General features: G+C 38.6%; 1 protein-coding gene across 3 annotated transcripts in view; it reads right to left on the reverse strand.

Moving 5' to 3' along the window:
• Positions 1-5,542: 5,542 nt before the first annotated feature.
• EPM2A (EPM2A glucan phosphatase, laforin) overlaps positions 5,543-27,058 on the reverse strand; it is a 41,352-nt gene continuing 19,836 nt past the window's right edge. For all 3 annotated transcript variants that reach the window (XM_065835814.2, XM_071806381.1, XM_071806382.1), the window contains 2 exons: positions 9,487-9,728; positions 5,543-7,468 (listed from right to left, as the gene is read on the reverse strand). In XM_065835814.2, the coding sequence (XP_065691886.1) occupies positions 7,188-7,468; positions 9,487-9,728 (523 nt within the window). In that variant the 3' untranslated portion in view covers positions 5,543-7,187. The remainder of the gene's footprint in view (positions 7,469-9,486; positions 9,729-27,058) is intronic.

The raw sequence follows: 27,058 nt of genomic DNA on the forward strand, positions 1-27,058 counted from the left end.
TCAGCAACTACTTTTGTGCTCATAAAGCTTCACTGACCTGAGAACACTCCATGAGTCAGTTGCTCAAGAAAGGGTAGCCAACTGATCTTGAGAGCTTACCTGTCCATATTTCTTTCTTTATATAGCTAAATATTGTAACTGCATTTTAAGCCTAAATAGTTTGGTGGTATACCTTTAACTGGTTGGTGAACTTTACCTACCAGCTGTACTTTGTCTAACACATTGATTACATTTTAAAGTGAGTTGTGGCGTTTGCTAACCCACTGCAAAATATTTTTCCTTTGGACATTAGATAGGATTGTATTGTATATACTTTATATATTTTTGCCTTTCTTACAATCTTTATATTCATTTCTTAACCTCTGTGTTTATGTATTTTATTGAATTTTTGAAGATTGGATTCATTTTCAGCATTTGATTTGTTGCAGTGGCTTTGGGCTGGCTGCCCAACTTAACCATGGCTGCTGCACTTGGATGATGGCCTGACTGTTAATTATTTCCCTGCTGAAACTGCATTACCACAAAACAAATTTTGTTATAATGACATTAAGCAAAGACCACAGAAACCTGCCAGGCATTAGAAATTTTTTCTTGGCAGCTGTTTTGTGCTTTTTCCTCACATCATCTAAATCAAGAATGAGATATCATTTAATATTTTACCAGTTCATGAATAAACAGGCCTTCTGTTTTCCTTGATGTAAATATAAGAACATAAGCATTGAAGTAATTATCAAATCACAGACATTATCCTGCAATCTTTATAAATTCAGTCTCCTAAAAAAGACAACATATTTAAGCACAAAAAGGTTGAATTATATATGGCTAAGGTTCACAGCGTCACCATTCTTGGTTTACAGCTATAACAGTTCTTAGTTCCTTATCGCCAGACAAGCCTTAATATGTAAAAAAGGTTAAATAAAATACTTATTACTCATCTTTACAAATATGGCAATTTTTAGTCACAAAACCATTTCTAAACCAGTCAATACTGGAAGGAAGGATCTTGAGGTGAAAGGGCAGATTAAGAAGAAATTATGTCTAATTAAGAATGAATAACCTGTAGGTTCACTGGCGGCATAACTGGAGGGCCAACAACAGGTATGTTGGTTGCCTATATCAAGAACACGCAATCATGCTAATATCTGGTAATGTCATTGCCCTTGAAAAATTGCTTTCTTCTGTTAATTTAGGAAGAAGATCAGTTATGAAGTCATACAGTTTGTTTTTGCGGTTGGTGATGTTGTTGTGTTGCCAAGCAACAGAAAAAGCATTAATTCCTTTATATTTCCACCATTCCAAAGTCTGGTCTCTCAAAGCAGCCCCTTTCCCTCTAAGATATACACATGTGAAAAATGAAACTTTTTTTTTTTTTTTCAGCAGAATATTTTTAAAGAAATAACTGCAGAGGTGCTCATTTACCACTACAAATGTAAACAGAGTTGGAGACAGTAATCCATATCCTGTCCTCTGTTACATTAATCCAATTCTATTTCAGCTAAGGGCAGTCTGATGCTCATTATCCTTCAAGAAGGCAGGGCTTGCTTGCCAAATATATGCTTTTGTGGTAGTTATTATGCTTCCAAATGTTTCTTCATAGTTTCCTGTTGCACAGTCCCAGTGTATTTTTTAAAATAGTCTTTTTTTAAAAAAAAAAAAACTTTTTCATTGCTTTGAAACCTCTTACTGCAATTTAATGATGAAGAATAAAAGAAGCAACAAGGTAATACAGTTATGGCAAATGTCTTTGACTCCTTTAAATCGTTTGTTTTTTTTTTTTTTTTCCTCAATTACAGTCAGTGGGTTTTATAAATTAGAACTGAAAAAGGCCATCATATTAGATCGTGGAGTAAGTCTGACTTTTTGCATTCTTGTTTTAAATAGTCATGCCAGCCAGCCCAGTCTCCTTCCACCAGGCTGCTTTGCCCAGCTAAAAATGTCATGCAGAAGATTCTCGTTAGTATTCTTCTGATGTCTGAAGGAAAAATATTCATGAAAATATACCATTCAAAGCCTGAACCATCCCTCAAGTGGCTGTGTTTGTTACAAAATCACTAAGTTATCAAAATATTTCTTCCTGGTTCTCATTATTGTGTGTGTATTAGTTTGCTTCTTTGGCCCACTTTAAAATAACCATTACTGTTTATCTGTTTCTAATTCTTTCTATAGTTGTTGTTCTTCTCTAAATTTTGTAGCACTTTTATAACTAAAGCAGCAAGGAAATATATAAGTTTATAAACAACAGACTGTCTTCATCCTTTCATCCAAATTGCATCAAGAGGCTAGTCTGTGGAAAGAGCTAATGATCTAATCAGCATAAGAACATATTACAAATTGGAATTCTAATAGATAATCTCTAGATGCAGACTTATCACGCAATTATACAGTTGGAAAAATCAAATATTTTTATATGATTGCTTTTTCTGTTGCTGTAGGCTCCTGCAACAGTATCACAGTATCACAGTATGTTTGGGATTGGAAGGGACCTCAGAAGATCATCTAGTCCAATCCCCCTGCCAGAGCAGGAATGCCTAGATGAGGTCACACGGGAACATGTCCAGGTGGTTTTTGAATGTCTCCAGGGAAGGAGACTCCACAGCCTCCCTGGGCAGCCTGTTCCAGTGCTCCGCCACCCTCTCTGAGAAGTTTCTTCTCAAATTTAAGTGGAACCTCTTGTGTTCCAGCTTGAACCCATTACCCCTTGTCCTATCATTGTTTGCCACTGAGAAGAGCCTGGCTCCATCCTCATGGCACTCACCTTTTATATAGTTATAGACATTAATAAGGTCCCCCTTTAGTCTCCTCTTCTCCAAACAAAAAAGACACAGCTCCCTCAGCCTTTCTTCATAAGGGAGATGCTCAACTCCCTTAATCATCCTTGTTGCCCTATGCTGGACCCTCTCCAGCAGTTCCCTGTCCTTCTTGAACTGAGGGGCTCAGAACTGGACACAATACTCCAGATGAGGTCTCACCAGGGCGGAGTAGAGGGGAAGGAGAACCTCTCTCAATCTACTAACCACCCCCCTTCTAATACACCCCACGATGCCATTGGCCTTCTTGGCCACAAGGGCACAGTGCTGGCTCATGGTCATCCTGTTGTCCACCAGGACCCCCAGATCCCTTTCCCCTACACTGTTTTCTAATCGGTCATTCCCCAGCCTATACTGGAACCTGGGCTTGTTCCTGCCCAGATGCAGGACTCTACACTTTCCCTTGTTAAATTTCATCAGGTTATTCCCCACCCAACTCTCCAGCCTGTCCAGGTCTCGCTGGATGGCAGCACAGCCTTCTGGCGTGTCAGCCACTCCTCCCAGCTTAGTGTCATCAGCAAACTTGCTGATAGTACACTCAGTTCCCTCATCTAAATTGTCAAGGAATATATTGAATAATATTGGCCCCAGTACTAACCCTTGAGGCACTCCACTAGATACTGGCCTCCAACTAGACTCCGCACCATTGACTACCACTCTCTGGCTTCTCTCCTTAAGTCAGTTTGCAACCCACCTCACTACTCTATTGTCCAGACCACACCTCCTCAACTTAGCAACTAGGATGTTATGGGAGACTGTGTCAAACGCTTTGCTGAAGTCAAGGTAGACCACATCCACCGCTCTGCCATCATCCATCCACCTTGTTACATTCTCATAAAAGGCTATGAGGTTGGTCAAGCATGACTTACCCTTGGTAAAGCCATGCTGACTGCCCCTAATGACCCTCTTATCCTTGATATGCCTTGAGATGGCACCAAGGACAAGCCGTTCCATTACTTTCCCAGGGACAGAGGTGAAGCTGACAAGTCTATAGTTACCCGGGTCCTCCTTCTTGCCCTTTTTGAAGACTGGAGTGACATTTGCTTTCCTCCAATCCTCGGGCACCTCTCCCGTCTCCCAAGACTTGGCAAAGACGATGGAGAGCAGTCTAGCAAGGACTTCAGCCAGCTCCCTCAGCACCCGCGGATGCATCCCATATGGACCCACGGATTTATGGATGTCCAGACTACTTAATTGCTCCCTAACTCAGTCCTCATCGACTAGAGCAAACTCCTCTATTGACCTGGCTTCATCCGGGGTCTCAGGGGTCCGGGGCTCCTCAGGACAGCCTCCAGCGGAGTAGAGAGAGACAAAGAAGGCATTCAGTAATTTTGCCTTCTCTGCATCTTCTGTCACCAGGGCACCCACCCCATTCATCAGTGGGCCTACATTGCCTCTGCTGTTAGTTTTATCTGCTATGTATTTGAAAAAGCTCTTTTTGCTGTCCTTGACCCCTTTCACCAGGTTTAATTCTAAGGAGGCCTTGGCTATCCTAGCTGCCTTCCTACATCCTCTAACAGCAGCCTTATATTCCTCCCAAGTGGCCAGCCCCTGCTTCCATGACCTGTAAACTCGCCTCTTCTGCTTGAGCATACCCAACAGATCCCTATTTAACCATGCAGGTCTCCTGGCTCCCTTCCTTCCTCTTTAGTATTTAAATTCCTAGTTGCATTCATCAGAGAAGGCTTTGAATGAACATTCCTTGACAAGGTGGCCTTCAACGAGGCAGGCAGGAAGGTTGCAATGAAGAAAAAGAGTATGCTACAAACAGGTGCAAATGGACTGCAAGCCATGCGATTTCTTTGTGTTCTTTGTTAACATGTTAGCAAGTTGTTTTCATGCAGTTCATCAGCTAACGCAATCTGTGTATGATACAGTCCCCTAGCAGTTCAGTATACAAGCAAACTGAAATAGCAATAAGCAATGAATCAATACCTGCCTGCTGAAATTACAATAAACAACAAATTAACAACCTCTTCTTAGGGCTTCCTTGAGTCTGTGGCTTCTGTATCATTTGAATTTCTGCCCTCCAAATGAAGCACCAATCTGCTTCCATTGCTGATAAAATCAGAATTAGGAAGTAGCTGGTGCAGCATTACTATATTTAGTCATATACTTATTTGTTTGTGCCATGGTAAGCACTGCTCAGTCCCAAGTGCCCTAAAAGAGAAATACTGTAAAACACGAACAAAACCCACAGGTACTTGTCCCAACAACTATTACAAGTTGCATCTGATGAAAAGGCCTGTCTGTGGGGGGTGTTTGGAAACACATTTTAAGCCTGAGGTTTCAAATATATCTTAACAGAAATGTAAAACTAAAGCAAGTTCTCCTCTCTGCTTCTTAAGCTATCCTCCTCTCAGCACTTAATTTTGAGAGGCGCACAGTAATAAAAGCTCACCATTTTTACTCTAAACTCCATCAAAACAAGGTCAGCTGTAGCTCTGTACATTTGCAAGAGCCAGACAGAAGCATTGACACACTCCCTCTGCTCTCTGCATTGAGCCAGGAGAAGAAACCCCTTTTTTGTCTTTGGAGGTACCAGACAGGCCGTATCTTCCACACACCTTTGCTGGGCTGCTTTCTGAGATTTCATCTTCAATAGCCCATCAAAACTGACACAGCATAGGAGATAAGAAATGGGCTGGTCCCACCTTTATATTCTATATTCCAGTCATGACTCTTTTTGCTACTCATGAAATTGGGTGGCAAAGACATAAGACGAAATGGGCTGGTGGAATTGTCATTATGTTTTTATTCGACAGAGAAATTTTCTTGTCCATTTTCTAAACAGGTAGTGTTATTTCAAAGAATCAGAAACAAAGTCATGATCAAAACCACACATATAGAATAACTTAAATAAACATTTTTCCTTTCAAACAAGATTGAAGTATAGGATAAATAAAATGTATTATATTATTCTGGAAATTCTCCATGAGTAGTTCATATCTAATAGTTTCTCCATTAAGTATTCAGATAATCAATATATATCACCTAAACTACTCTGGCACTGACTGGGTCTTTATAGGAACAAGTCAGCTGGAAAAAATGAGATTTCACTTGAGAATAAACTTATAGAAATTAGGTTTCTTAATGTTTACACATCCTTAATCCTCTGTTCCTTAGGAAGTGGTTTTTTCTCCCATCTCTCTTGGACTACAGTGAATTGGTTTTACCTGAGCAGGGTTGGAAGCTGTTAGTGCCACCACTTAGTTTAGCTAAGGAACTAAGCAGCACTGAAAAACATCAGGGATCATCCACAGAGCCAACATTAGCCTACTGAGGCTAAGCTCCTGCGAAACCCTCCTCAGAGGGTTTCTTTGCTCCTATAGAGAAAATTCACTTAATTCACCCCAGAGATAGCCCAGTATTAGCTTCAATTGGCTAAGTCTAGCATCTGTGCACATGCACGCACTGCTTGCACGAGGAGGGACCTTCACTACAGTGAAAGAACTAATCTAGGTCAGCAACACAGAGGCTGTGGTGTCAATCATGTGCAGAGGCTTATCACGCACTTTCTACAGGCCCTGTTTTAGCCCAGTGGTTACAGCTGAGGTTGCCTTGGCAGCCAGGGAGCCCTTTGTACAGCACTGCACAGACCAGACGAGCAAAATGTGTTTTTGACTTGGAGATCTCACAGCCTGGGATAATGTAATAACCAGTAGTTCTTCCCCACAACATAAGTAGAACTGTTTCCTCTCTTCATGCTACATCCCAGTATAACCCCAATGTCATAAAAAAGTACAGCTGTAGCTCATAATATTTAACATTAACAAGATAGGCAAAGAGAGAGAATTTTAGTTCAGTGCACTAAACATTAGCTTTTTGTTTAAGAAACTGAGTTGAAAAATCAGTTTCCTTTTGGTTTTTTTCTCATTAATACCCGTTGTCTACAGAATTATTAGAAAATACTTAAATCATGTACACTCCACCTAAAATAACTGAGCAGCTGTCAATGATCAGCTTCATCCTAACCTGAACCTTAATTCAGTCAACCTTTGTATCTGTTTTTTTTGAGAATGCCTTCTCTTTCTTGTCACTGGAGTATTGCCAACTCTAACTATTTCACCTCACATCTTATTTAGTGTCTGCCCTAAAACCTCAGTTCCTGTAGGCAAGCAGTTAAAAGAAAATTTTAGTTTCCCTTTGCAGAGTTTCTAGGTCTCATACTTGCAGCAAAAGGCTTGAAAACATGAACTATATCAGCTTAAAGAAAGAGAACAAAAACCCTCAAAGGCACTTTTTAAACAAAATTCTCACGACTTTTATGACAAGCTTATAATCTGAATAATAGAGGCAGGCATCTGACTCATGATTTCTAAGTTCTTGAGGTGCAAATGTAAGGATTCCTCTTCAATTTCCCTGCCCTCTTCTGCTTTTCTACTCTAGTATTTTGCATGAGGAACGGAGATGCCCAAATTTCTGGTAGAAATCAGGTTCAGCACAATTCAGAGCTTCCTCATCTATGTAGACAGCTGGTCTCCGGGAAGCCAAAAAGTACTGCACTTTCCGCAGGCTCCATCCCATCACGTACTTCAGCCAGCCACTGACAGCAGCTGTAGACCTGCCAACGCCAGCGTTGCAATGAACGTAGACAGTGTGTCCATTCTCCAGCAGCCCGTGCAAGAGGAAGACAGCTTGTGGCAACATCTGTATTCTTCCTAAGGTTAAAAAGAAGGCACGTTCATTTGCATTTGAGAAAGCTAGGTTCACGGATGAGATTGTCTGTACAGTTTGATGAACTGTAAATCATAATGGCAAACCTGAAATATTTGGATTTAATTTTTTTTTTTTAATGACCTTCTACTTTAACTTTGTTTTTTCTTGCAACATAGATTCAGATCACACAAAATCTGTAAAATTCACCAAGTCTTCTCCAAATATACATTCTGATTAACACTGGATGTGTGTGGTATATTCATTTTCAAAGGGACTGAGACAAGGCAGCAAATCACATCAAACAGCACATCTTGCATAGCGTTTAAGTTAGTAAGCTAAATATGAAATGTTTTTAGTACTGGAGGTTTGTGAAGCTACCTATATACTGCTGCTTTCAAAAACATTGTAATGAAGACCATTATGTCAATAATAAGTGAGAGAGGGAGAGCAGAAGAGTATTCTCCTATACAACTTAATAGTGCTATGATTGTGTACTAAGTATATGGTTCAACAACACGGAATAGCCTTTGTCGCTCCCAAAGGGATCAATATACCTTATTTCCTGATGCCTTTCTCCTTGTTACCTCTGTTACCCTGGGAACTAAGCTGCATCAGAGGCTAACTTTTCCTCATGGCACAGATGAGGACTGACATTAAGCCCTTTCAAATCCCTGTTTTAAGGTGTCCTGTTTTCCCTGATGTCCTGTTACTGATACGACAGTTCTCTATTTGTGGCAGCAGTATTTCACTCTATGGAAAGCACTTTCTTGTGCTGGTCGGCAGGTAGCAAACCATATCCTGGGCTGCATCAAAATAAGTATGATCAGTAAGTGGAAGGAGATGATTCTTCCCCTCTACTCCACTCTTGTGAGACCCCACCTGGAGTACTGCATCCAGTTCCAGGGCCTCCAACATAAGAAGGACATGGACCTGCTGGAAAGGGTCCAGAGAAGGCCACAAAGATGATCAGAGGCTGGAGCAGCTCTCCTATGAAGACAGGCTGAGAAAGCTGGGGTTGTTCAGCCTGAAGAAGAGAAGGCTCTCAGAAGACCCTGTAGCAGCCTTCCAGTACCTAAAGGAGACCTGCAAGAAAGCTGGAGAGGGACTTTCTACAAGAGCAAGTAGTGATAGAACAAGGGGTAATGGTTTTAAACTGAAAGAATGTAGATTTAGATTAGATATAAGGAAGAAATTCTTCACCATGAGGGTGGTGAGGCACTGGAACAGGCTGTCCAGAGGAGCTGTGGATGCCCCATCCCTGGTAATGTTCCAGGCCAGGTTGGATGGGGCTTTGAGCAACCTGGTCTAGTGGAAGGTGTCACTGCTTATGGCAGAGGTGTTGAAACTAGAGGAACTTTAAGGTCTCTTCCAACCCAAATCATTCTATGACTCTATCACATTCACTTGAAAAAATGCACACTTTCTAACCTACTGGTTGGGAACAAGATTTTGAACTGAGCATTCCAATGGAGGAATTAAAAATAAAAATAATTTATGTTCAATATCAGGTGCTATGGGCATTCCAAATTAATTAAAAATAAATATATAAAAGAATCTATGGAGATTGAATAGCCTGGGATACTATAGTCACAGAAAAATTATTTGTTGGGGGAAGGGGATAGCAGAGACAGACACACAGCACTGTCTCTCCATTTTTAACCAGCAAGGCTGGTAAGCTGTCCTGGTGTGCAAGCTTGCAGTCTTCCACCTACACAACATATTTTCATTATACAGGCTGAATTCAAGCCGAAAGAAAAAACAGCCAAGCAGTTATCAATGTGGATGGCTTTAAACTCAACTACACATATACTGCCAGGCACAAAGTACTTTTTATGGCTTCTCCGCCTACAAGAAAATGCGAGTAATTTGTTAGAGACAACACATAGAGAAATTATACCTTGTGTGTTAGCTATATTTTTAAGCAAAATTTACACAGGGGAAAAAAAAAAGCCATGAAAGTGGCAGATTAGTAACTCAAAGTGTTACTCTTCATTTACTGCAAGACTGATCTAAGCATTACCTTCAGTGCTCATGTCTGGGGTTGGCATCCAGACATAGGCAAGACCTTCCTCTTTATACAGTTTAATGAGAATTTCAGGGCTCATGGGTTCCGGGTAGCGGTTGCAGCCCCAAGAATTCTGAACAATGTCCCATTCGGTCTGGAAGTTCATCACAGCCGTAACACCCAGCTCGTGCTTCAGCTTCACGGTGACATGCTCCAGCTGCCGAGGACAACTTCCCAGCCAGATGTTTGGCAGAATTCTAGCATTGAGAAAACATTGCAGTGGGATTGATTAAAATATCTTAACAAGGAAACGGCCAACTTCCAGCTCCAAACCTGCTTAGCATCATCACACAAACACTGCTAAGAGAAGCTTTTTCATGTCATGCAGTAAGCAGCTTCTTATTTCATTACAGTTGAGTTGGTAATGTTTGATGATGGGGATCAAGTTCCTAACCTACCACAAAGAGCCAGACAGCCTGAGAAAAAACTCAGAGCATAATTACTATCACAGGTCTCCAAGGCATCCATCATTAGGCCTGCAGTAGAAGCTTACTAACATCACAGATTAGAAAACTCTGAAGATTCAAGCAATTTGCACAAAAAAGGACCTAAAAGATTGGCATCTAGATCTGAATTACTCTATTAATTAGTCAAATACATAGAACTCTTCCAGCTTTGCAGCTACCTCTATAATAAGGAAACCAGACAGAACAAAAATCTCAACTTAAACTCCTCTGTGAGGAAACTCAAAAATGAATGAGTAATTTTCTTCTCATTTTTCTCTGATCTTGTGGAGTCTAGTGGGAACCAAGTACAGAATTACAATACATGTCTAGCTTCCCTTAAGGCCTGAAGAACCAGCAATTTTGCAAGAACACTTGAGAGATATGCGTAGCATGGATAAACATCCATATTCCTGGTACTTATCTAAATCAAACTTCAAGACTTCTATGGTTTTCCCACTGTTAATTATCAAAAAAACTATTGTATGTCTCAACAGATTTTGACTTGAATATAAACTGAATATTAAGATGCTTGTTTTCAAATGACAATTTTTAATCTGCATATGCAATTAAACTGATGGTATGTACAATGGATTATTTATATACAAAAATTGTCAGTGATCTACTTTAATTTTTTTGTTTGCATCAACTTTTATTTTCAACATGCAATCACATATTACACAAAATATCCCTACAGTTGAACATAGAACTGTAAACATTATTAACTGCAAACATTGCAAACTTTATTAATTAAAAAAAAAATCAAAGCCAATCTATAATAAAAGCAAGATCCTCAAAAATAAAACATCTGCCATGCATTTCTTATGGTCTTTTCCAATTTGATTCTTAGAGACAAATAAGAAAAGTTTTATGTTTATTCAGGAGCAGTTGCTCCTATAAACAGCCCTCAAATCATCATGTAGCTATTTACATTCCACTATCACAGCAGTAAGTGCTTACTAGCATTTAATTAAGACCTACAATTGACGATTATTAAATCTTGCTATGTTACTACTGAAAGATTGTCAAAAAGAAAAATTCAACTCCAGGTAGCACGTGTTGTTTCCTGTATTTTAGCTGCATCTACAGTGAGTTACATACCAGCCACACAGTCTTTGGCCATTTTAATGAGACAACAGACTTGATCTCAGTCTATGATAAGTGAGTCAAATTTAGACAAATATATTATATTGCTATTACATAGCAAATAATAATTTCAACCATGTTTCAACAGTGAGATTGTTTGAAGACATTTTACTTGATTTTTCTTTCACATCCATGTTCTGGTTTTGATTGCAGTGAGAGTATTTCCTGCTGCTAATAGAAAATGCATTTGTTCCTGAGCAGTGAGCAAGCTTGAACCCAAAATTTAAGAACCTTGAAGCTGTTTGCTTTGTCACTTTTCTCACACTCCTGAACACTACCTACATAAAGAAGAGAACACATGGAAAGAAAGAAGTTCTAATACACAGGTTCTGGATTTCTTAAGCTACAAATTAAATCCAGTTCGCACGTTGAGAAATATCACTACTCAGTCGATGGCGGACTCCACCGCCACCTGAAAGAGATAGAATAAAGCACTACAATTGTGTATTACCATTATGTTCAAGGCACAATCCCACACACTGGTATAGGAACGAAGCTTGTCAAAATTGCCCAAAATCCAGCATAACCAGCTTGAGCAGTTCGATCAACCAGAGGGGTTAGCGAAGGTCCACTGTAAAAACTGCTTCACTGCCTTACTTCCCCCACATCAGTCCCACAGCAAACCCCAGTCTAACTTGAAAGAGTGATCGCTGTCAGGCTTCTGCCACAGAAATTCTCTGAATATAAGTTAAAGTGCCAGAAGAGACACAGATGAATGACTGCAGATGAGCAATGCCCGCAAAACTCCATATCCAGGAAAGACAAATGGCAACATCACTAATACCATGTGACAATATAAGGATATTCTTTCAAGAACAAGAACATTAGTAGCCTTCCTTCAAAGGCTTTCCTGGAGACTTATACATATGTAACTCTCTCGATATTTTGGGAAACATCTAATACAGTAAGTTACGTTGACAGGAGAGCAAAAGGGTGTTTTCTAGCATTTGACTGAATCAGGAGTGACTGAAGTGTTCCTGAGACAAATAAATTTCTGGGTAGCATTCTTGCTTACACATTAATCAATGCTTTATAATTTTTCCCCAGTGATTATTTAGCGGGTGAGCATAATTGCTGTGCTATCTGCAAAACCATTGGGACATACACCATTTGTTTATTTTCTTCTTATAGCCTAAAGAATCTTGTTCATGACAAGACCTCCTGTATTGCACAATAATAATTGCATTTACTAAACAATCTGATGGGTTTATCATGTTTTTATCATTGTCTTTCCCTGTAATTAACCAAACTAGTGGTGGCATTCAGAGAATGACCAAAGCAAAGTATTTAGGACAGTCAGTTCTTGTGAATTATTTTTTTCTGATCAGGTCCTAGAGTTCAGCCTTCGAGACAACCAAGATGCAGCCTCAACCTTGGTCTTCAAGCCCCTTATTTACCCACCTCCAAATAACTGTAAAGTCTTGTCTTGCTGGACAAAGCTGAACCACCGTTTTACCAGGAAAACAGTCCATGCAGAAAACAGTACTGCAGAGTTGTCTATCAGCCAATTTATGTAAAAGTTCTGGGATTATCCTACTGCATAGTACCTATATTTCCATTTGGCTTTGTCTGCTTCATACCTTGACTTTGTCTTATATCAGAAGGAAAGAATAAAAAAGGTCAGTGCACATGCGAGTACAGAAACTGATGGAGAGTTTAGCAGCTGTATTTTATGTATTGATTTTGGATAGCTCTACTGAGGGCTTAATTACACTGAGAAGCAGGGAAACATACAAATTGAACACAAAAAGAATATGGCAAGTTCATTTTCACATGTCTTTCCTTAATAATATGACTTTCAGTTTTCCTTTTCCAATGTGGCCTTTCTTCTTTAAGTTGCTACTGTACTTCAGTAGGTAGGTAGATTTTAGACTCCAGAGATTTTGGCAAGGGAAAGAGACCTCTTTTACTTTCCCCTTTCAACTGTCACGTAATCGTGCTCGGAGCTCTCTGACAGCTGCTGTCTTACAGCTCACATGTAGTTGTTTTCCAGCAGCAGATTAAGCGATTCCTATACGCAGTTCAAAAAACATTTAGGGATTATGTGTGATCAATAAACCTATAATCTTTTCAGCCATTAACCCATGTCATATACTCCAAATATCACAACAGGGTTGTTTTTAAACAAAATTCCACTTAGAATTATGGTTTAATATAAATATAGGACTTTGTCACTGTACATGTTAACTCCCTGTGTTACTAAGGATAGTAAAGCATGCTGGGTCCCAGAGGAAAAAGTAAATTCAGTCAGAGACACTTTGTCAATGAAGCTATCACTTAGAGTAACATGAAAAATATTTGACTAAATTCTGAGATTAAGACTTGTAGATTGTCTGGAAGACCTTTCTTTAAAGCTACTTTCTGTAAAGCTACTTTCAGCCTGCCCTACACTTCAGTTCTCCATCAGTAATATGGAGAAATATTTACCTACCTTAAGAGGACTTCTGCGAATTAAATGAATGAATTAATATGAGAAGCTTGAATTTGTGGTAACAAGGACTAAATAGTAGGCAGGTGTTTGCTCAGTTTACTGGATTTACAGAGCCCAGACTGAAGGCTGACATGTTAAAAACCTGCTTTTTGACTTGTCAGCTGGGAAAACTAGCAACGATTTATCATTACTGGGGAATAAATATGGTACACCCTGAAACCATTTATACAGTTATTTTCCATCTACCATCACACTTAAATTATTTTTAATTATGCAGACATATACTGCCCTTGGTTGCTTCCCCCCCAGGACCCTGCACAGCCTAGGTTAAATTACACCAATTCACTACGAATGCATCTGAAACAACAAATGCATTCTGTTTAACCAATGCACATGCAAACAGTCTTCCTATCCTTAAAGAGAAAATAAGTCTGAGGCAAAGAAAGACTAGCATTCTGACACTTCTTTTTTAATGGAGCAGATTGTAATTTTCAGGCTAGAGGAAATGTTCCCAAAATCCGAGGCACTGTACCTTTCAATCTTAGACTGCCACAGGTAGTAAAAAAACAATCCAGCAATTGTAGGTGTATGGATCTGGCTGACAGGGAGGGCAATCTGCCCTAGGGGAAGATACCAGGTTACTGCATCGGGTGGTCAACTCCGCCTTCACAGCTTCTTAAGCAGCTCCTGTGTTACTTTGTTGATAATGGTTTAAGGAAAATGGGAGCCAAATTCAAATTTCCTTAAAATGTTGAGCTGTAAGCTGGGATGACCCAGGTACTGTTTCCAGATCTCTTCAGTCATCAGTGTACTAGTGGCTGGCATCTACATCCTCTCCTGAAATCTGTCTTCCCTTCGAAGGAGTCACAGTTCTTACAGATAAGGGTAGGATTCAAGCCTTTGGGGAACACACTTCATCAGAACATCGATCAGGTACAATATTTCAGATGTCCTTTTATCCCTACAGTTGCTTTAATCAAGAAAGAGGACTTTGCCAAACTAAGGAAAAATCCTAAGGTAAATTTTCACTGGTTATTAGCAACAAAGTGATCCATCCACCACACCATTTGTTTATATTGGTAATATTTTTGACCAAGGTCCAGCATATTATTTTAAATGAAAAGTGATGGATCAATACATCCTTCAGCACCAGGCCAAGATGCAGCCCGATGTTCAAGCTTACAATTCACTTCAGTTGTCTGCACCAGCCTTCCTTAGATCCCACTAAGCATTTGCAGGCTGAGCACTAATATATACATATAACAAGACAGGGCAATTTAGTTGAAAAAAACAAACAAAATAACGATTAAATCAGCTGTGTCCTCCCTTAAGGCTTTTATTTGCTAAAGGTGTAGCATGCAACTACAGCTACATGTAACCTGCAGCAAAACTTATTCTGCATTCCCAGAAGAGCAACATATATAATTCAGTGAATTTACCCCCAGCATTTTGTGATGCTCGTATGCGTGTGGAGCATTTTTTGCATTGATGTATTGCTATTACCCTGACACCACTATAAGCAAGCAGCCCAAGGGGAATGCAGGCCTGAAGCACAACTCAGAGATGTTTTTTGCAGCACTGTAAAACCAGAGACTGCTTCCAATTGCAGTGCATTCCTATTTCCTCTCCTGATGGCACTGGAGTCAGAACTGGTTCCGAATTTTTTTTATAGGATGGATTTTCAATGGAAAATTATGATCTGTCTGAATCAAAAGCCTGCAGTGACATTTTCTACTTTTAACCAAATTTAAACTAGTTCAAAGACCAAATGTGTGATAAGAAATAAAGGGAGATAGCGGGATGGCAGCAAAAAACTCCCATCTCTTTCTCATCTGACACAAAAGAGATTTCCAAAAGTATTGCTTTGGGCATATTCAAAATGAGAACAGAGGAAATCCTACCAGCTGTAGCTAAGATGCTCTTTTGTCTTTTCTCTACCCTCTGCCTTGTGACAAGGCACATCACTTTAAATGGTGATACCACTCGATTTTGATGACCCAGAACTATCATCCTGTATGTTCTCCTTCTTTTGCCATTGGCATTCTTTTAACAACATATAGCGGCTTATTCTTAGGTACATGCATGTCTTCCTTTTAGTACCAAATTAGACATCTCTCTTCTGGGCCTTCCTTGTTTTTTCTCCTGAACTTGAGACAATGAAAATACTAAGAGCACTTGCTAGAAATCAGATGAGGTTCCTGTACCTTTGTCAAAGCAAAGCTATCTAATGTCCTGAAATGCATTTACAAACAGAGAAGGATTTTCAAATGACCAAATTCTGCTCTCCAGTGGAAGATCTGAACACTTTCAAATATCGCTTGATATATAGAAAGCACACTGATGACCATCGTCACCTTCAGAAATATTTTCCTAATATCCAATATGAATAGTGCAGTTCCAGGTCACAGCGACAACTTTTTGTCTCCATAATGGACACAAAGAACAGATTATTCCCTTCCACTCTGCAAAATACTTTTACCTATCTGAAAATTACTAACACACACACCCACATGCATATTCCCATATGCATGCATGCGCACACACACAAACACACTTGCTTGTCATATATTAAAAGTATCTGATGATTCTTCTTTGCCTTTGGACTCTCCAGTTGGTCAATATCTTTCTTAAGATGTTATGCCCAGTACCATTTCTGAGAACTGAAGATTAGTTCCTTCTTGTGGTTCAAAGGCTATAACCCTCCTCATAGTTCCCTGACTGTCCTTTTTACAGCTTGACATCGTTGACCTATATTCAACATGGAATTCTGTTTTCAAGTTAAGATCCCTCACAAGAGACAAGCCTACTCAAGGAGAGAGTAAAATCTGCCCCAAACAGGATTATTTAAGATTTTATTAGTTACAACTACTAGTGATATCAAATAAAACTAAACAAACATGCAGCAAAGGAGCAGGTAAGATTCAGAGTTGATTAATACATCTCAGTAATACATCTTGGAATAATCTCAGCCAGTCACACAAACCACTGGGTTTTAGGCTAACTACAATCAATAAGAAAGGGAAACAGTACATGCTTGCAGTGATGCTTGGTGAAAGTGTTGCTTTATAGAAAGGTCAAAGTAGTAATACTAGCCTATGCAAAAAAATGAACTGAAAATAACATCAAATGTATAGTAACATTCTAAAAATCAATGATGCCATTCTATGTACTCAAAGTTTGAACTTTCTATTAATAATTTATTGTAACAAAAAAGAAATAGAAAAAATTAAAACATTCAAAATACAGTAGATGCCAGCTATTTCTTCTGAAAATACTTTCATATAAGGACAGATTAAGAATCTGGGTTTTTTAAGAGATCACTGGAGGATTGCTTAAAGCTAAAATACTTGGGAGGGACAAATCAGCTGTCTCTGTCTACATAAAAGAAATAAAGAAACTCAACTTCCATACAGTTTCACTTATAAAGCAACTACCAAGAGATGAAAAAAATGGAAGATTATTATGATTATTTTTTAATTCTTGCATCTTCCTCCAAAATACTAACACAGGCAGATATCAAAACAGAGGAGTCCTTGGTTTGATCTTGTACAAGAATTCTGGTTTCATTACACTCCCTTTGATACAGGACAGAGAGATCTCATAGCAAAATGCCTCCTTAACAGTGAAATAATGAAGTAGAACTGAAGGGTTACGACACTGACATTTCATTGCACATTGCACAGGGCACGTGGGTAAATGGCTGTGGTCTTAATCCCTTCACCTGCTGACTTGCTGATAAAGTCTCCTTGCAGAAGACAAGCTGATGGAGGCTTTGTGATGAGAGGCTTGACTTAAGTAGGATTGACAGAACACAGTCTGATGCCCTCAATTGCCCAGCACGCAGATAAAGCACTGCTGGCCAGAGCAGGAGAGCAAGGTTTAATGATACTATGGCCTAACTCACGGAACACCAAGATCTAATAGCTAGGCTTAATAAGATCACTCTTACCAATGAAGATGGAATAAATGGCCATAACCTTAGCAGAAGTCATCAGAAAAAAGAGCTGATTAATGATTAAACTACATCCTACTGAAACAACACAACTGCAGACCTGGTAAAAACTACTTATATTTTTGAACAAAAAATTGCTTTTACCTAAATACCAAATATAGAAGAAGCACAAGTCATTGCCTATAAATTTGTTCTGCTTTATCACTGAAAGAGTGCAGTTTATTGTGAAGTCAAGAATTCTGCCTCAGGGCTTTAAATGAGGAGAAATAAATAGACTACAGTGTAGTTCCAAGGTGTTTTTTTTCTTCTTTTTCTTTGGCACTGTGAAGAAAAGCAATTAAGCTCTGGCAAATTTTCTTCTTAGATGTAATTTGGACTACTTATCTAGCCTCTCACATGGGAGCAGACTTGGCAACTAAAAAGCAGCACCTGCTTTTATCACTTTAGAACAACACTTTGTCGGCTTAGCAATATGCAAAGTTTCTCAAACCCTTGAATTCTGAGTGTTATGCTTAATAGTATCTTGTTTATTCCATGTTCACAAATTTATGCATGAATGTGGCATCAAACTACCTCATTTGCTGCTATGCAGAGCAAATAAGCCATTAAGATTTGACCTCAAGCTGACAATGCGCTAAAATGAAAACAGGTAAGAATATCAAACCAACAACTGAAATATAAGGTTACCTAGACAGGCAGCTAAAAAGCAGTTCCAGTGGTACAGTGCCCTCAGGTTCTGCTGTCTTAGGCGGGAATTTCTGCAGCACCAGGTTGGTAGCACAAATCTTCACACACCAATCTGCATCTACAGCAGGAGGTATAGTGCACTCTTCAGGTTACAAGACAAGAAGCAACCATGCTACTGCCTAAGCACAGCACAGCTCTCCTTCTCATCCATAACCTTCTGGTGCATTCTAACTCTGGGGAGGTTTGTAGCCTATGTCTGCTTTATGGATTGTCCTGGCTTTGAATCCAGCAGAGGTACAGGATAAGCAGGATCCATGTGAGTAGATCTAAAGTGAATCATATAAGAGAAGTTTAGTCTAGATGAATCTACAAAGCTTTTTGTTTATGGCTCATTTTCCCCTCCCACAGCAATGCCAAACATTCCCTTGCAAGGAGCATAAGAACTTCTAATAAAGAAGAAACTCAAAAAACTCCCATTTCATAAGGGGAGCTGCAGAGATCAAGGGCAGTTTCTAATATCCTATACCCTGCAAAAGCAGGGAACGTATTTGATGAAAACACCTAGACAACCGGGAAGTAAACCACATTCCACACTGCAAAAATGACAATAATACTTGGATAAATAAGCAGTAGCGCTATGCATGAGAGTCACCAAATAATTCTTCTATTGTATTCAGTACTCGAAGATCATCACCAGAAGGAATGGGAAGAAGGAAGAGAAACACATAGAGAGCCCAGCAGTGAGTACCAGAAGAGTTTTCAGAGAAAAGACTGAGAGAACCAAGGGTTAATATTAAAATGAAAATAGTCAGATGTTCCAACCTCAACTACTCTGTGATTCTGTGAAAAAGGATAAGAGTTCTAAGCATATGAGAGACAGCTAGGGATACTAATTCATTCTCCAAGTCTGCTGTGAAGAGGACAAGAAAAAATGAAGTTAAATTGCACTAGGAAGACTTAAGTTGAGATTAGGAAAGCTTTTTAATGGTAGGAATAGTGAGGTAATTGAATGGAAGAGTAACAGGCTGTAGAGTCTCATCTCTGAGATGCAATCTGATTTAAGATCAGGCTGGATAAACCTGGAGTGATTTAAATCTAATAGCAACTAAGTTAGAACAAGGAAATGGACTGGATGTTTTCTGAGGTCTCTTTGAGCCTATGATCTATGATGATACTATAATCATAAGCTTTAATTTCCATCTCTGGCATCACTACCTATAATAATTTATCAAGATCCATCTTGAAATAATTTAGGTTCCATGTCCTCCCTGCCCTATTTGAAAGGTCATGCCAGAATTCAGACACTATTCCTTTCATGTGAGAAGCCTTGTTCTAATTTACACTCTAAATTCATTCAGAAGCAATTAATATCCATTTGATCTTAAAGCAGGTTCAATTTCAGTAATTCTTCTTCCTCCTTTGTGCTAATTCCTGAATGTCTTTTACAAATAGCAATTTATCTTCTTTCTCAGTCTTCACTTAACTGTGCTGCCTGCCTCAGACACCAGAAGTAGTCAAGCTATAGTAGCACAGAATTCCTTGCAAGCCTATTTATTTTGCTCCAACTCCAGTGTAATAAAAGCAACAAAGCCTGCAGAAAATGCCCTCATTCATTCCAACTTACTTCAGGTATCTCTGCTTTTCACTGTGGGTTATGTTGAAAGCTTATCTTGTATCAGGGAACCTCTGACACAGAAATAAAAAAGATTGTTACATCTTTTTGTATTTTAAAAAGGGTTTGCAAAACCAAATTTGCTATTCCCATTCCGCTCATGATGCAAAGAGGATGTGAAGTTCTCCTAAGAAGAAACCTTGGGGATTCTTTTTGTGGGATATCTCCTGACCACAAAGTTCATGTGAAAAAGGCAACACTGTCCCCATCAACAGGGTTTGTACCATTACCTCAAAGTCAATTACTAATAAATGAGATAAACCAGCCTGATATAGCTGAACTCTTCCATGTCAGGACTAGAACATGTTCCAGTCTTGTCCCCCTTTGGGAAATGAAAGTCCCAAAGGGATTGTAAACCATCTTCATTCTTCTGACACAATAACAGATCAAATTTATCTAATTTTGCCTCTATGATAAGTGCGCATGCTGCAATAAATTCAATGGAATTGCTCTCATTAAGTTTGCAGTATATTTAAACCTAGACAGGGAGAAAAAAAAACCCAAACATATAAACTCTTATCCCTCTCTTTCACTACACTCCATTAAAAAGTTTAAAGTAAATTAATTTATAACTTAGAATTTTTTTATAATCTATTTTATCTCTGCTTTAGATACAATCTAAAATAACTTGGTCACACAGGACTTTAAGAACATGGCCAAAACTAAATTGTGGAAGATAAAATGTTATCCTCCCTGTAATCAAATGAAATATCTTCTGTCATATTTCACTATGTATTTGTACTATGAAGATAAGAAAATAATCATTCATAAGCAGACCAATGCCTTGTGAGGCAGGGTGTCCAGATCTAGCCTTATGCAACTTAGTCAGACTTTATTTTCAAACATACCTGCAAGGTTTCTAGTGATGCCTAAGGAGCACACCTCACGCAGCAGAAAACAGGATTTGCCTTTGTAGGGAATTACTTGTCTTGCACTTTCATTTGTATAAACATTATCTGAAGCAAACAACATGCCAATTACAAAAATATAGCCTGAGAAAAGAATCAGGTTCCAAGGCTTGTACTGAACAACCTGGAAAGGACTCCTCTGTTGGCTTGTGAGGATTAATACTTAAATGCTCCAATTATAGAATCTTGTCTCATGCAACCATGGTTGCCAATGGTTACTCCCTACATATGTCTCTGTTAGGTTGCCAACATTCCCATTTGTTTTGAATTCGAACAAATACTCGGAAACACAAGAACAACAGGCTACTAAACTAAGCCAGATCGGAACGAGCCGTGAATGTCTTGGCATTAGGAATGAGAATTTCTAACATTAATGCTTAGCAATGGGAATGATGCCACTGCTGGCACCTTTAAGTTAATGCATCTTAACAAAATTGACTTAAACCATTACAGAAGAACTGCAGGTTAGTGCCCAAGAAGTTTCAGGAATCGTTGGTAAAAGCATCTTTTCTTTCAGAGTTTACTTGTTAGCAGCTGCTTAGAAATCTGGACTGCAAAAATAATAAAAGATAAATTGACTTTTCAAAATACAGCATTTCAGATCCAATGGAAATGCTTTCCAATGCTTCAGAAACAAGCACATGTTCATGAAAATTACATAATTGCACAGCACAGTTTACTGCAAGGTAGCCTTGAGATCCACATGGCAGCATATGCACACATGCAAAATGCTGGAATCCCCTCAGAACTACAACAGTCAGAGGAGGAAGCACATCCATCCCTTGTGGTACCATTCAAATACAACAGCTCTGTCTGAGCTCTGTATCTGTGTTCATTCCAGTTAAGATATTTATCCAGAATTTCTAAACCCATGTCAGTTCATTTACACTAATTTTGAAGAAGGACAGACACATTCTGTCCCCGCTAGGCTGGGGGACAATATCTTGGCAATACTGAGAAAAACTGAATTAATGCATTCCCCACAGTCAGCTACATAAATACCTAAAATAATATGTTCCCACAACAAAGTCAAAACAAAGGGACAACAGCTGCATGCTGCTACCATAATAAAATTGTGAGGAAACTTCATTTTGCCAACATACCTGGTTACTAGATTATAAACATAAAATTAATGACACGGTGGATGAGTTGACAACCTCAAAGGCAGAAGCTGACACTGTAATGGAGCTGCTGAGAAGCCCCAGAAGGATCTTTTTAAGTCTTCCCAACACAAAACTGCAGAGTGGGATCTCTTGCAGAAGTATTGGATGTCAAAAGGGTAAAAATTATTTTACTTAAAGTTCATGAACGAGCAATGCTGCAGGTTTTATTGAACTCCAAGGACTGAAAGGAATTACCAAGGGTTGCCTATTTTCTTTAAACTGCCTTTTTTTTTTTTTTTTTTCAGATGTCTTTCTTTTCCTAGCAATATCATCTGCTTGGAAATTGGAACTGCAGGCATTTGAACAAATGTATTAAAGTGATCTACTGTGCTAAAGTTTATGTAGATGTGTTTACATTCTTGGCTGAAGCTTGACTTTGTAAATTTGTAAAACATTACTCATACTGGATAGCCTTATTATCTAGACCGCAAATATATTTGAGAAGCTTTTTCTGCCTTTCATCTCACCAGATTGAAGCAACTCAGTATTACAGAAAGCTGAGCAATTCGGCCTTCTGCAATGAAAGTAGTAGTTAATGCTGTGTTTAGGAATGATCTGCACACAGCAAACCCTTCAAGCTGGCAGCCAGACTGCAGAAAGAAGGAGCACTAAAGAAATTATTTTACTGGGGAAGCTGCAAATTCTCCTTACCAGACCTTCACCTTAGGAAAGTGAAGGCACTGGATATAACTGTTAGGAACAGAAATGAAAAAGCAATCCTGGAGAAGCCAGATAAAATGTAAAAATAGTTTAAAAAGGAGAAAAAAAAAGCTCTAGAAGCCCACCGACATATATACTAGCACCCAGCATCCAGCCCCTGAACTGAAAGACACCAGGGAGAGTCTTGCTGCTGACCCATGGCTGATGAATGGACTTTCTGCATGATGCTACTGTCCTATTCCTGCTGCTCTTCACTCAAGGAAAGAAGGAAAGCAAGCAAGCTTCTAGTTCATTATTGATTTCATCTGTATTCTACATTTTCTTGTCTCTATATTAAAACTGAAATGCATATTTCCCCTTTTTCCTCTTCTTGCATGTTTTCTATTATTAGGTTTTTACACAGCAAAGAAAAAAGACATTTCATTTAAACTTACAAACCATGGTGCCTATTGAACCAATAAAGAGGAAATCCATATTTTTTATACCTTGGAGACACCTATGACACTTGACTCAATTTTTATCACAGTTCACAAGAGGACAGGCATTAAATCGCTGAACAATAGCACGGATTATGTATCTGACTCCCTGAAATTAAATTTCCCAAAGTACAAGCATTAAAAGAGGGAACAAGAGATTTTCAGTTCAGCCTCTTAATATGCTCCCTGGGAAGACAAACACAGTGCATTTCTTTGTTTTTTGTTTTTCTTGCAGAGAGAAAATTATATATGGGAAGATACAGCAGCAATTTGATAATCTCTATTTACTCTTGGGAAATGAAATACTTATGTTTCTGAGACAAACTTCAAAGAAACTAGAGCTACATTCAATTTTCCTTTCTAATAAATCTTTTTTTTTTCCTTTATATCAGATTCTCCATATTTTTATACGGAGGAACTTTTTTATTATAAAATTATCCTGTAAATATCTAGAGCATTAAGCATGAAAACTTGCATTTATCTCTCTCAGCATTTATAAAAGAGGTAGGATTCATAACTTAATAGCTTCAGCTTGCTGCTATTTTAAATGAACTACCTTTTACACTTTTCCCATTTCATTTGAGTTGAAACAACTAGGCAGTTGTTTATTTCAGATTTTCCTGATTTACAGCTTACATGTTTCAGAAATAAAGTATACACTGAGCAAGCGAACACCAAACCAGCTGGTGGTTATGAACTATCTGATGGCCTCACCTTTCACATCATTTGGGGGCTGAAAACTCTCTTGCTTTAATGCTTTTTTTCTTTAAGACTCAGCTGCAGGCTGGCTGGGCTAACCTGCCCTAGGAGTTGTGCCTGCAAAAAAAACAAGGGAAGGGTGGGCAGACTGGGTCTACATTGCAAACACAAGTACCTGCTTCTACAGTTTCACCAGTTGAAAATTATGGAGTTCTCTTATTGAAGTTCTTCTGATAATGACCCAACATCTGAATTCACTCCCTCCTGGTAAACTAAATAGCAATAAGGTTGAGTGCACAATCTCTGCTTTTGAAAAAAAGCTTGTTATCTTTAGATAAACTATTTTAAGAAACTCCAGTGATTACAGGGCACCTAATAAATGCATGTAAAAGCTAACAGGAAATAAATATCTGCAAGATAACTGGAACATCACCTTCAGTGAAAAAGTGATGCTGCCCCTTCCCCGTAGGCCCAGCTGTGAGCTAAATTGCCCAGGATTTCACAATCTCAGTCAATTTTGTTCACAGCCAGCAGTGCCGGCAAATTGCTTTCCAATGGAGACAGAACTTTATTCTCTCGCTGACAGCCTGAATGTTAAAGAGTAAAGAGGCGGGAAAAAGGGCTGAAGACTTCCAGAACAAATACGGACAAGGAACAGGGAGGCCTGGTAAAAGAAGAAAGAGAAATTAGAAGCAACAATAGTTTTTGCTCCCTGTGATACCCCACATAAAATTTATATTTACTAGACTATCAACATTTGTCTGTTATATCCCACAGAGAAAAACAGATCAAAGAAGTATGTTTACTCCTCAAGGTTTTCTCATTAAGGGTTCCCAGTCTTCTTTCTGGTTTCTGCTACCAGAATGACTCAGAACCGTAAGTTTTTCTCAAGAAGTTAGGAAATCATTGTGTGCAGTGACACACCTATGAAAATACCTATTTTAAAGAGCAGCAGTGGTTTTAAGTAAATATTACCCATTACCACACAGCTGACAAAAGGTGTTCATCTTGCCATCAACAGCCAATCTCTGATTGCTGCGACTTTAATAACAAAATACTCATTCTTGAACAATCATGTCTCCAAGTTAATAATTCTCAATCCAATTCCCTTTCCAAATGCCACATATCAATGGCAGAATGGTAAATAAAAATCCAGAAAAAGTCCAGATAAAACTCACAAGACTATCCAGACAGCATGCTAAGCTCCCCTTTAGCTTGTTGTGTCATGTTGCCCATTTTGAGTATGATTCAGATTGTGATTAGGAGGAAAAAAATTTTTTTCCGAAGTGTAACATCCAAAAGATTTAATTCCTTTGTCTTTTTTTGCAGGAATAAGGAAGGGAAAGAACATTATAACCCTACTTTTCCTCATGAAGAGTAGAACAAAGGCAAACCAGATGTAATGAAGGTGCCATGGAAGCCATTTCTTTCCAGTACAGATGAGTGCTGGGCATCACTTTGGGGGATTCAGAAGCTTTTGAACTGTGAAAATGTTCTGTGTTTCATTAGAAATAGATAGGGTTTCATCAAAAGTGAAATCCACACATCAGTGTGATATGCTCTTCTTGTGCTATCAAGAATTATTCTAACTGTTCTAATAAATAATTTATAAAATGTTATGCTATTTAAAATATATATATGAACTGTTCAAAGATATTAGTTTATCAATAATGCTGACAATATACATTGTACCTTTATAGAAAGAAGAGTAAACAGTCAGCAAAGCTGGTGAATATTACTGATGTCTGCCATTTGAAAAATACCTGACATGAAAATATTAATAGTTCACAAGCTTGCTAGTTTTCAGTCCCGTTTGCTGCCAAAATTACTCCCTCCCACAATTTTATCATATCCACATGTATAATTTACCATTCATCAGCCATTCTTTCAACGGTGTCATCCTAATGTCTCGATGATATTTTGTGTCCCTCAGCCACTGCAGTACACAACAAACCTGGCAGCAGTCTGGTCAGTAGCCAGTCATCAGATTTAACAGACCAGTCACTGTAGGTAGAAGTAGCACTGAGAATTCAAACACTGATGACAGCTATACAAAACTTTTTAATCTAAAAGCCCTGTGATTTTTTTCTTCAGGCAAAATTTACATCACCCATTTAAATGCCAGATTTTGCTTGTTACTATGGCTCATACAAGAAAAGCAATTAGAAATGAATCACTGAGATCCAGGAGTTCCAGGAGTTCCCATTTCAAGCTTCTTTCGAGTGCTCAGTTGGCAGGTCATGGGAACAAATAGCAACAGCTATTTGCCAATACTCAGAAAAACAAAATGTGAAAAGTTCCCTCGATACAGTTTATCCACAGCATTACACAGGTACCACAGCTTGAGACCGCACTGCTGGTACATCCTGACTGTATTCCTGTTCAAGGTGCTGGGATTTGCAGCTAAATCTCTCATAGCGTGGCTTAGGTTATCCCAGCCAGAAGCCATCCTGCCCGTGCAGAGTCACAAAAACTTAGAAAATGAGAATCACTTTTCAAGTTTTTTGCCATTGCTAGGGAGGGCACAGCATGGGAAGTTCATTAAAGGAGAAATTTTTGTTTGGATGGGCAAAAAATGTGGAAGAAAAATGCATTTGTTACCCAAGACAGAGATATATACAAATTCAATGAATGTAAGAAAATAAGGACTTTAAAAACAGATAAAATTCTGACCTCTGACCTGTTTATCTTCTCATTCTTGTTCCTATTTCCTCACATTCTCTCTTCCAAGAACATAAATAAAAAATTGCTCAAAAGTCACCTCTTACACTGATTTGAAACCCATAGTCTTCAGAGTAGACACTAGTAAAAGCATTTCACAGCTCCAGTTGAGGGTAATATAGAAAAAAAAAATATATTCAAGGGACAAAAACCAGTTAATCTTTAAACCATTCTATAAAAGACGATTCCCATTGGTAAGGAAACAATCGCTCTAATTTAGACAAGTTTAAGGCTATAGCTCAGCATAATAAAACGATATTTGAATGCGCAGTCAAATATCCCAGTTTATGGGATAAGCGTATGACAAAATGTGGCTTAGAATATTTTCATTACTTAATGTATAAAATGGCCAGATAACTTAACAGTTAGAGCCCTAAGTACCGAGATCAAAGGCCAAACTGCTATTCATGTTAAGTATCTTTAATCAGGATTATTTTACTAGAACACAATCAAAGACGTTTGTTAAAGAGCTCATTATTTCTTATTCTTCTACTCTAATACCACAAGTACTCTTCAGGCACAGGGGACAGCTAGCTTTCAGTTTTTAATGTTAATTATGTTAATCTCCA

This window comes from Patagioenas fasciata, chromosome 3, assembly GCF_037038585.1.
Source record: "Patagioenas fasciata isolate bPatFas1 chromosome 3, bPatFas1.hap1, whole genome shotgun sequence".
In the NCBI taxonomy this organism is placed as follows: Eukaryota; Metazoa; Chordata; class Aves; order Columbiformes; family Columbidae; genus Patagioenas; species Patagioenas fasciata.